The following is a 10,162-nucleotide window of genomic DNA, read 5'->3' as shown; positions in this document are numbered from 1 at the left end:
CATCACATGCCTCCAGCACCCCTGCAAACAACCACCAAAGGAAAAAAATGACGGATCACCTCCTCACCCGAGCTTGACGCGCTCCATCGTTGATATGCAGCTTTGCAGACCTCCAAGGTGGCCCACCCAAGGCGAAGCCATTGTCATTGAACGAATCAAACCTGGGCAACACCCTGAACATGCCATCGAACTCCAGATCTGGCATCCCCGCATGACTAAGATGTCAGAGTAGGAAACCAGACCTACCAGCCACGAACCACATAAATTAGTTGGTCCATGCATGTATTTGTATTTTTGGTGAAAAACACTTATTTTCATACCCCCCATAGCAACTATGCAGATCTAGAAATAGGTCAAAAGAAGGATTAGTTTCTTTACTTTATGTATTCTTTTTCTCTATCTTCTATGAACTATTTCCTTGGTAGACTGCAATCTTGAATCCAAAATTACATGTATATAATGTTTCCTCTATTCTAAAGTTTACTATCACCCGAAATCACCCCTTATTAAGTTGCTTCGTTGTCATGTCAGCAAAGGCTTTATGGAATCTGATACTTTCAACTCTACGATTGCATTTCATGTAGAGCACTTTTCGCATGTTAGGTGCAACTGATAGCAGTTGAAAGGGCGAATAAGAATTAATTTTAATTTGAGAGGTTGAGGAAATTAGAAGTCCATTAGAACAAATTGCTCTTATTTGATTTACATAGAAGGAAGCAAATGCTTTATACAAAAGAATAATCTTGAATTGGAAGTTGATCATGAATTGCGTCATATTGTCCTTCAATATTAATGCTACTTGTATCCCCAAGGGCAGCTCCCAAAACCTAATACTGCTTCCAAAGAGCCCCTAAAAAATAGTGCTTCCAAAGAGGGGGCATATGAACCTTAAATAAATAAGGGCGTACTTTTCCTTCTCCCCACAACTCCCAGGATGCTAGGGTTTTCTCGCCTCCTACCGACGCCGATCTGCCTTGTCTCCTGTGGTCTTAGGGCCATGGAGGCCCAACGGATCTCGACCTTTATCGGTGGGAGGGCTCTTGCCCTGTTTTAAGGTGTTTTTTTAGGTTGTTCAGGGTTTGTGTTCTGTTCAGGAAGGCGAGGCGATGGCGACTCCCTGAAGGTGGAATAATGTTCTTCACGCCTAGCCCTTGTCCCGGTGGGGCTTCTAGCATCGTCAAAGGGTATGTGGAGGTGTGTCTTCGGCAGATCTCACGGGATTTGGTTGGTGTTTGTCTTTGGTGGATCTCCTTGAATCCAGTCTCCGCCTTTGCATTCGAGTGTTTACAGGTCGGGTTCTTTTGATCTATGCTTATCTTCATTAGCGACGACTGCTATTCTGGTTCATTGGTCTTTTGGGGCGTTAGCACACCGACTTCCTTACTGTCGGCCACAACAAGGGTTTTCCCGACCACGATGAGGCAATGATGGCGACACGCCTTCGACTCGCTCCAGTGCTTGTAATTATCGCTAGGTGGTCTATGGAGATGGATGTAGTTTTTGTTACTTCTGATGTTCTTTAGTGCCATGATATTTGATGATTAGATTGGAAGTTTTCCGTAGGAAAAAGAGAGGAGGCATATGAGCATTGCCTTGGACCACCCCCTCCTCGCACATATTTATATCTCAATCTTGCCGCCTCTACTTGTGTGCTTTGGTGCCTCATTCCTACTCGCCCTCCCCAATAACGCAATTTAAACATTCTTGTGATTGACAATGGTCATTCAAACTAGTCTTCACCAAAATCATATAATTCTAAATGTTGAGACCATGAGACCCTACCACTCCTATCAACCACTTGCTTGTGTATTATACCCTACGTTGCCGACTTTCACATGGGCATCACCTCATATCACCCTCACGCTAATCCTGCCACCTCCACCTTGCAAGCCCTGCCGCCTTATGCCCCTACCCTTACCAATAAGACGATTTCGACATAACTATGCACATTGCTGAAAATCATCTTTTCAACTAATCTTCACCAAAATCACATCATTCAAAAATTGAGACCACAAGAGCCATGCCCCAACCGGACAATGTGTGGTAAATCAGTCCAAGTGATTCACAAGGACATTAAACCAACATGGTATGAGTGTTTGGATTGTTTTTTTTCGGAAAAACTTTCGATCTATTCATCAACTATTAAGGTAGAACAAAGAACACCAGGAGTAAAAATTACATCTAGGTCCGTAGACCATCTAGCGACGTCTACAAGCACTGGAGCAAGCCGAAGGCGCGCCGTCGTTATCACCCCTCCCTCACCGGAGCCGGACAAACCTTGTTGTAGTAGACATTCGGGAAGCCGTCATCTAAGACCCTACAGGACTAGCGCACAAGAACAACAAACACCCGCAATGAAGAGAAGCGTATATCGAAATGATCTAACCCGTAGACAAACGATCACTAAGGAACGAAGACCGGATCAACATGGATCCACCGAAGACAAACGACGACCAAATCTCGCGAGATTCGCCGAAGACAAACCTCCACATGCCCTCCAACGATGCTAGAAGCACCGCCGAAACGAGGGCTTAACGGAGGGAACCTTATTCCATCTACGAAGAGCCACCGCCGCCTCGTCTCTCTGAGCATGACACAAACCCTAACAAAACATAGAATAAAGTAGAAAACAAAGCACTCCCTTTGGCAAAAGCCGGTATCCACCGCGCCTCCATGATCCTAAAGGCCACAAAAGATGAGGCAGACTGCCGCCGCCGCCGACGGGAGGCGCAGAACCTAGAGCACCGGTGGCGTCTAGGTTGAGGAGGCGGCCGGGTTGCGTGGCTGAGCGATGCGATAAAAAATCGAGTGTTTGTATTGTGACCAGATTGAATTTTACTATTAAACAAATCTCATGGCCAAAACATTGACTTTTGTTTGGAGTAGGAGTAAGACCATTTTTTTTTCCAGCCAACATTGACCAATCCATGGGTAATAAAAAAAAACCCAAACCAACTTTTTGCATAGCTACCCGCAAAAAAAAAACCTTTTTTGGCTAGCTAATAACTTTTCGATATTAAAGACCCTTGACACAGAAAACCAAACATATAGCCCGAACCACCGAGACAGGCAAAGGACAGACCCGAAAAACCCACCGAGCTGTGCCGATCCAGGGTCCAGGGGCACGGATGCGAATATTCCTGCGATCCCAGGAGGCATTTCGAAAACGCGAGACATCGGGACGGGGGATGCGGGATCGCATTGGCTTGCGCAAGGGGTCCCGCCCCCGGTATAAAATTTACTCCTCCGGCATCGCACCCGGATCTCCACTGAGCCAGCCGTCACCACCACCACCAACAACAAAAAAACACGCATCGACGATACGAGCAGCGCAGCCGTCCCTCGCCGGCGACGAGTGCTCGGCCATGGATTCCGACTACGGCGTGCCGCGCGAGCTCTCGGAGGTGCAGCAGAAGCGGACTCTCTACCAGCCCGAGCTGCCCCCCTGCCTCCAGGTATACCCTGCACGCGCCGCCTCCCCATTACCACCGCCCCGCCGCCCCCGCGTGTCAGATCTGCGGCGTGGCCGGCCGCGAAGCGCCAGATCCCGCATTGCTACCCCGCCGGATCGGCCCCGTCGGCGCCAGGGCTTGCGTTGCGTTTGCTTCGATGTGTTTCGGGGGCGTTAAGCTTAGGCGTCTCATTTGTCACTGATCTGACGCGACTGTCGCTTTCGGGTGGCGAGACTGGGATCTGATTCATGGTCGACGCTGCCTGCGGCGTGATAATTGTGACCTCCGCTAGCGTAGATGCCTCGGGTTGCCCGACTCGCGGCGGGACCGCAGTGCACGAGAATCTCAGAAAGTTCAGTTCAGTTGTCGTGCTTGTGTTTTTATGGGTGGTAGTGGAAGGTTGGAACTGGGATTAAAGTGATGGATTCTTCTCTAGGATCCATTGTTTTGTTGACTTTAGGTTGACTAGGCAATTGCTTTGAAATTTACCTTTTCTCCTGTTTGGGATAGTGTTGACTGGTGCCCTGATAGCTGAATTCATGGTTGTGTGTGCGCGCTGTGGATGGCTCTGCTCATGCTCTGAGTTTTTCCCCATGTAAACCAGGGCACTACTGTGAGGGTGGAGTATGGTGATGTGGCGATCGCTGCTGATCCAGCTGGCGCTCATGTAATCAGCCACGCGTATCCCCACACATACGGGCAGCCACTGGCTCATTTCCTCAGGAAGGCTGCTAATGTTCCTGATGCTAAAGTCATATCAGAGCACCCTGCCGTCAGGTATTACAATATCTGATGTTAGAAATTCTTATGAGAAAACAGAAGCGGAAATTTACTTCGAGCTCTCTTGCTCTCACTGTGCGCTCGCGCACACAACCATCTGATTGTTTTGTTTTTGGATGAAGGGTTGGTATTGTATTCTGTGGAAGGCAGTCCCCAGGAGGCCACAATGTCATATGGGGACTCCATGAGGCCATCAAAGCTCACAACGTGAACAGCAAACTTATTGGTTTCCTCGGTGAGTAAATTCCTAATTTTATACTTTCCAGGTTACAGGAATATATTGGTTATGTTATAGTCACCAAGGTTATATTTTGAATTATTACATTCATACTTTGGTGTCTTTTTGTTTGCACCAAGTTCTAAGATCAATCTAACATAGCGTGAACACATCATTCTAAATGTTTAGTCATGAATGCAGTGATAATGATACTTAAAAGTTTCTCCGAACGATATACTACAAGGTCCCCCTCAGATAATTTGTTTTATGTCTGCTATCCAAAATATAAGAAACACTGATACTTAAAACTCTGGCCAGGGCCTTAATTCCACTTGGCTGTGGCTGTATCCTTGCATACCTGTTTCCCTACACGGCTACACATAGTTAACATTTCAACTTATATTTAGTTCATTGAAGTATGTATACCTCTTACATATCCATTCTGTGTTTTTTGGTCGATACAGGAGGAACCGATGGTCTTCTTGCACAAAAAACTTTGGAGATCACAAATGAAGTTCTTTCTTCCTACAAAAACCAAGGTGGTTATGATATGCTTGGTCGGACTAAGGATCAAATCAGAACAACGGAGCAAGTCAATGGTGCAATGGCTACTTGCCAGGCTTTGAAGTTGGATGCTCTTGTAATAATCGGAGGTATGCGACATGAATCTACCAAGATTTTAAGTCATATACATTTGTTTTAATCCTAAATTAGTGTTCTTTCTTTGAAGGTGTCACATCGAATACAGATGCTGCTCAACTTGCTGAGACTTTTGCTGAGGCAAAGTGCGCAACAAAGGTAACCTGAAAATCCTTGTTAACTGATTCTTCACCTTAATTCTGGATCCCTTGTGCCCAGTGCAAGTATGTACCTTTCCCTATCTGTAAATGATTCTGACACATTTTGTATTGAATAGGTTGTAGGTGTTCCTGTAACTTTGAATGGGGACCTTAAGAACCAGTTTGTTGAGACAACTGTTGGTTTCGATACCATATGCAAGGTAGGGACTACTGAATTCAATTACTGTGTTGATACTTAACCTTATGATGGTTCCACTATCTCCATTCGTAGTGCATAATCATATCTTGTGGTTGCATTTGTGAGTTCATCTGTTTAACTATGTAATTGTTTTCCCAGCTTGCAAATTTCTTTGTATTGCTATGCTATTTTTGTAGTTCTTATTAATTTATTTCATGGTTTCTAGCGGTTCCTGAACTTGCATACTGTTCTAACAGGTGAACTCGCAACTTATAAGCAATATGTGCACTGATGCTCTATCTGCTGAGAAGGTAATATAACACAACACATAGTAGATATCATGCTATTTTGTCATACTTTCTTGTCATGTTTTTTTTTTCAACCTATGGCTGCTCCATTGATTTATTTGGTTAACACCTGAAGACAAGAAATATCTGATAGAATAGGATATGCTATTATATTCACAGTTTACTTGACCCTTCTTCTGAGGTCCACATATAGGGTGTACACAAGTTTGGCCTAGGCTATTTGCTCCATAGTGTGGTAGTATATGTCTTTGGATTCTTCCTGTGTTTCCTGATTTTTTGGTTTCCTATATGAAGCATGGTCCCTATTTTCTCAGTATTCATATAGGTAATACTTAGATTCCCTAGAAGGCTTTCTGCTCATTTCTGTACAAATTCAAATTACAGAATTAAACTGTTCTACTTTGTTGCTTTATTCTTTCTGGCAGTATTACTATTTCATCCGTATGATGGGAAGGAAGGCTTCTCATGTGGCATTGGAGTGTGCTCTTCAATCGCATCCAAATATGGTTTGAATATTTTCATTTCACTTGTCCCTGCTTGTTGTATATGCAAAAATTCCTTGCATGTTTTTTAACCCGTATCATATGCTTAGGTTATCCTTGGCGAGGAGGTTGCTGCATCAAAACTCACAATTTTTGATATCACAAAGCAGATATGTGATGCAGTTCAGGCGAGGGCTGAAAAAGGTAAGTCTGCTTTTGTTTTGTTTTGTCTATGAGTTGTGAGATATTCATGTAACCTTATCTTGCCATTTGAATGTCTTAATTTATCAATGCTTTGAATTATAATTTTCACAGACAAGAATCATGGGGTTATACTTATTCCTGAGGGCCTTGTGGAGAGTATTCCTGAATTATATGCTCTTCTACAGGTAAATATATATGTCTTATGAGTATCCACTTACATTTATTATTTGTTGTATGATTAAGGATTTACGACATATCCTAGCTCTGAGATAAATAACAGTTTCCCCCCTACATAGTGCAAACGCAGATCACCTGCTTGTTATGTAAAAAAAGTATTGATTTGCAATTTCACTGATGATGGCTGTTGACTGTAGGAAATTAATGGCCTCCACGGTAAAGGTGTTTCCGTTGAGAATATCTCTTCTCAACTTTCTCCTTGGGCATCTGCGCTATTTGAGTTTTTGCCCCAATTTATTAGGCAGCAGGTATGCATTGTCTCAGTTAATTCACAGAATCCCACAATTGACATCAGGTTTCTGTTGCTTCAACATAGTTATTTTTTATAATGCAGCTGCTTCTCCGTCCTGAATCTGATGACTCAGCTCAACTTTCTCAGGTACTGTAACACATGAAATCATCTTTCGATTATTGATGTAAAGTTGATATTTTTTCTTTTATCCTTTATTTTTGCTGATTTTAACATGTTCATCTGTGCAGATTGAAACCGAAAAGCTTCTAGCTCAATTGGTTGAGACCGAAATGAACAAACGTTTGGTATGCATTTTCTGTGGATTTGCTCACAACTGCCAGTTTAATTGGATGTCCAGTTTTGGTGCCACAAGCAATGGTTCTGTGAGCTCATAATGTGTTTCCCTTGTAATCTTGCAGAAGGAAGGCACTTACAAAGGAAAGAAGTTCAATGCAATCTGTCACTTCTTTGGCTACCAAGCTAGGGGTGCAATGCCTTCGAAGTTCGACTGTGATTATGCCTATGCAAGTTCCAGCTCACCTTACTAATTTTGACTTAGCAAATTGCTTTGCTGTCTATTTATCTTTTGAGCGGTTGATTTCAGGTTCTGGGACATGTGTGTTACCACATCTTGGCAGCTGGTTTGAACGGTTACATGGCCACTGTGACAAATCTTAAGAGCCCCCTGAACAAGTGGCGATGTGGTGCTGCTCCTATTTCGGTAAGTTTGTCACTATCACTACAAAACCTTTTAGTTCATGTAACCACTGCAATTTTTACAAGTATAGTAGTAGCTGGTAAAGGGAATGCGCAACTCACATCTGTTTTTGTGTGATCAGTCCATGATGACCGTGAAGGGATGGTCACGTGGCCCTGCAACCACACAAATCGGGAAGCCAGCTGTGCATATGGCTAGTGTTGACTTGAGAGGAAAAGCATATGAGTAAGTACATAATTTGTTGATTTTATTTTTGAAGAGAAAGGTTGTCATGTTTTCTACTAGTAACCATGTTTGCCAAGGAGCTGCTTTCAATTCTTCTTCGTCTGTTAGTTTTATGATAGTATAGTAAAGAAGACATGTAAACCTCATGTGTAAACATGGACTTGTGTTTTCCAGGATGTTGAGGCAGAATTCATCCAGCTGCTTGTTGGAAGACATCTACAGAAACCCTGGGCCACTCCAATTCGAAGGGCCAGGTGCTGATGCCAAGCCTATTTCACTGTGCGTCGAGGATCAAGACTACATGGGCAGGATCAAGAAATTGCAGGAATACTTGGAGAAGGTAGTTTTCATGAGTCAATAAGATCTTAGCTCGAGGCCATCAAAGCACGGCACCTCTCATTGATAAACAAGATTCTGCTTCGTGATGTCTAACTCTTGTACGTCGTGCAGGTGAAGAGCATAGTGAAGCCTGGGTGCTCTCAGGATGTTCTCAAGGCGGCGCTGAGTGCCATGTCTTCCGTGACGGAGACACTGGCTATCATGACTTCCTCTTCTACTGGCCAGCCCCCACTCTGAGGGCCAAGCACTTGAGTGGGTTACGAATCTACTACGCGTTTCCTGGTTCTCTTTTGCTCCATCTGATGGTTGGGATTCGAGACAGTGATCTTGTCATCCCATGGTTTATTCTTTTCCTAGTTTTTCGGAGAGTTTTATTATCATTTTTGGCTCTGATAGCGTATGCGGGTGTACTGTTTGGCGAGGCTCAACTTGAATAATTTTGATCAAACTGTCGGCTGTGATCTATTAATAATCTAAATTTCGAGAGGGTCCATCTCTAGCTTTCTCTTTGATTCATACGAGAACCAATTCTGATGAGAAAAACAAATGGCGGCCGTGATCATTGTTGTGATTTCCATCTTACATGAAGAAAGGTCGGTGGTGGTTACATCTGCTTTCGCAGCACAGTGGCGGCGTTGCTTTCAGTACGTTTGATTTTGTTGGGACGTGGATGCAAGTCCTGTGTTCATAATTTTTCTTATGGGGCCCTTCAGAAATTTCACTCCATTGGCAGCCACCTACTCCCTCCGTCCCATAATATAAGAACATTTTTGACATTAATATAGTTCTTATATTTTGAGACAGAGGGAGTAGCTTTTTAACGGAACTACTTTATGAACGTATTAAGGCAATTCCTTCATCATGCAAAACATTGCTGACAGATTCACAGAAGCCAGACGACCAGCAGCCGGAGCTAAAAGCTCTTCCAAGTTCCAACATCCCCAACCTACGTACGTTCTGGCTGCTAGAGATCCACATCAAAACAATGCAAGGTGCTTTGCCGTATCCTGCATGCAGCCGCACAAGATTCAGAAGAAATCTGGCAGCGCCGTCCTCCACCCATGCCCTCTTCGTCACCTCCCGGGCCTCCGCCACTCCCCGCCGCAACACCCTGTCCCCATCACCATCTCGACCACCTTAGAGCAACTCTAGCAGACCCTGCAAAAATACGACCCGCAAAACGCGTTTGCGGAGAGCAGAACCCGTATCTAAACCTGCATATTTTGAAAAAATACTTTCGCGGGAGAAATTGCACAAACATAGTTCATCACATACTACATAGTTTATCACATGATCAACAAACTATAAGCATAGCTATACTACATACTACGTTAAACTAGTACTAGGGGGTCGGATCTGACGGCGGCGAGGTCGCGGCAAACTGGACGACGTCGTGGAGGAGCCGGACGCTCAATCCTCCTCGCCGGAGCTGCATAGATCGACGTACTTCTCCGCCTACTCCGCGCGGATGCGGCGCCACTCGGCAGCCTTCTCGTTGGCGGCGACCGCCTGCCGCCACTCGAGGGCTTCGAGCTCCTTGGCGTGGCGCCGTCGCTCCTCCTCCTCGCGCACGCTCCGCTCGGCGATGGCGGCGACGATGGCGTCGAAGTCCGCGACAAAGTCCTCGGGCCCGACGACTCCGCGGCGGCCGAGCGGAGCGGGCTCCTCGGGCTCCTCCTTCACCGGGACGAAGGCGAACGGCGCCGGCGGCTCCGGCTCCTCCTCCTCGTCTGACCACTCCCTCTTCACGGGGAGGAACCCCGCGGCGGCGGAGGAGGAGGATCCGACGTAGGAAGACCTCACGGAGGAGAAGGACGCGCATCAGCGGTCGTACTCCTCCGGCTCGCGGCGCTCGAAGCTCGCCGGCGGCGACATCCCGTGGTTGGTCCACTTCCGGGCGCCGCGCTTCCTCGCGCCGTCGGACCGGACGCGCCGCTCGCGCTCCGGGTCCCTCTCGCAGCCGGATATGCTGTGGGAGCCGCGTCCGGAG

At 45.7% G+C, this 10,162-nt stretch overlaps 1 protein-coding gene across 1 annotated transcript; it reads left to right on the top strand.

The window, feature by feature from the left end:
• Positions 1-3,173: 3,173 nt before the first annotated feature.
• Positions 3,174-8,671, top strand: LOC123137988 (pyrophosphate--fructose 6-phosphate 1-phosphotransferase subunit alpha). The gene is made up of 18 exons (XM_044557883.1): positions 3,174-3,455; positions 4,057-4,229; positions 4,355-4,467; positions 4,914-5,102; positions 5,180-5,247; positions 5,366-5,449; positions 5,685-5,738; positions 6,161-6,241; positions 6,328-6,421; positions 6,533-6,606; positions 6,796-6,906; positions 6,993-7,037; positions 7,139-7,195; positions 7,310-7,414; positions 7,495-7,611; positions 7,730-7,833; positions 8,008-8,173; positions 8,284-8,671. The coding sequence occupies exons 1-18, from the start codon at positions 3,189-3,191 to the stop codon at positions 8,407-8,409; spliced, it is 2,028 nt and encodes a 675-aa protein (XP_044413818.1). The 5' UTR covers positions 3,174-3,188; the 3' UTR covers positions 8,410-8,671.
• The last annotated feature ends 1,491 nt before the right edge of the window (positions 8,672-10,162 follow it).

Source organism: Triticum aestivum, chromosome 6B, assembly GCF_018294505.1.
Source record: "Triticum aestivum cultivar Chinese Spring chromosome 6B, IWGSC CS RefSeq v2.1, whole genome shotgun sequence".
NCBI lineage: Eukaryota > Viridiplantae > Streptophyta > Magnoliopsida > Poales > Poaceae > Triticum > Triticum aestivum.
This window is presented reverse-complemented; position numbering and strand designations above follow the sequence as displayed.

Coding starts and splice junctions, on each gene's coding strand:
- LOC123137988 (XM_044557883.1), top strand. CDS start 3,189: ATGCGGGATCGCATTGGCTTGCGCAAGGGGTCCCGCCCCCGGTATAAA. Junction 6,907..6,992: donor CCCAATTTATTAGGCAGCAG/GTATGCATTGTC, acceptor TTTATAATGCAG/CTGCTTCTCCGTCCTGAATC. Junction 7,612..7,729: donor GTGGTGCTGCTCCTATTTCG/GTAAGTTTGTCA, acceptor TTGTGTGATCAG/TCCATGATGACCGTGAAGGG.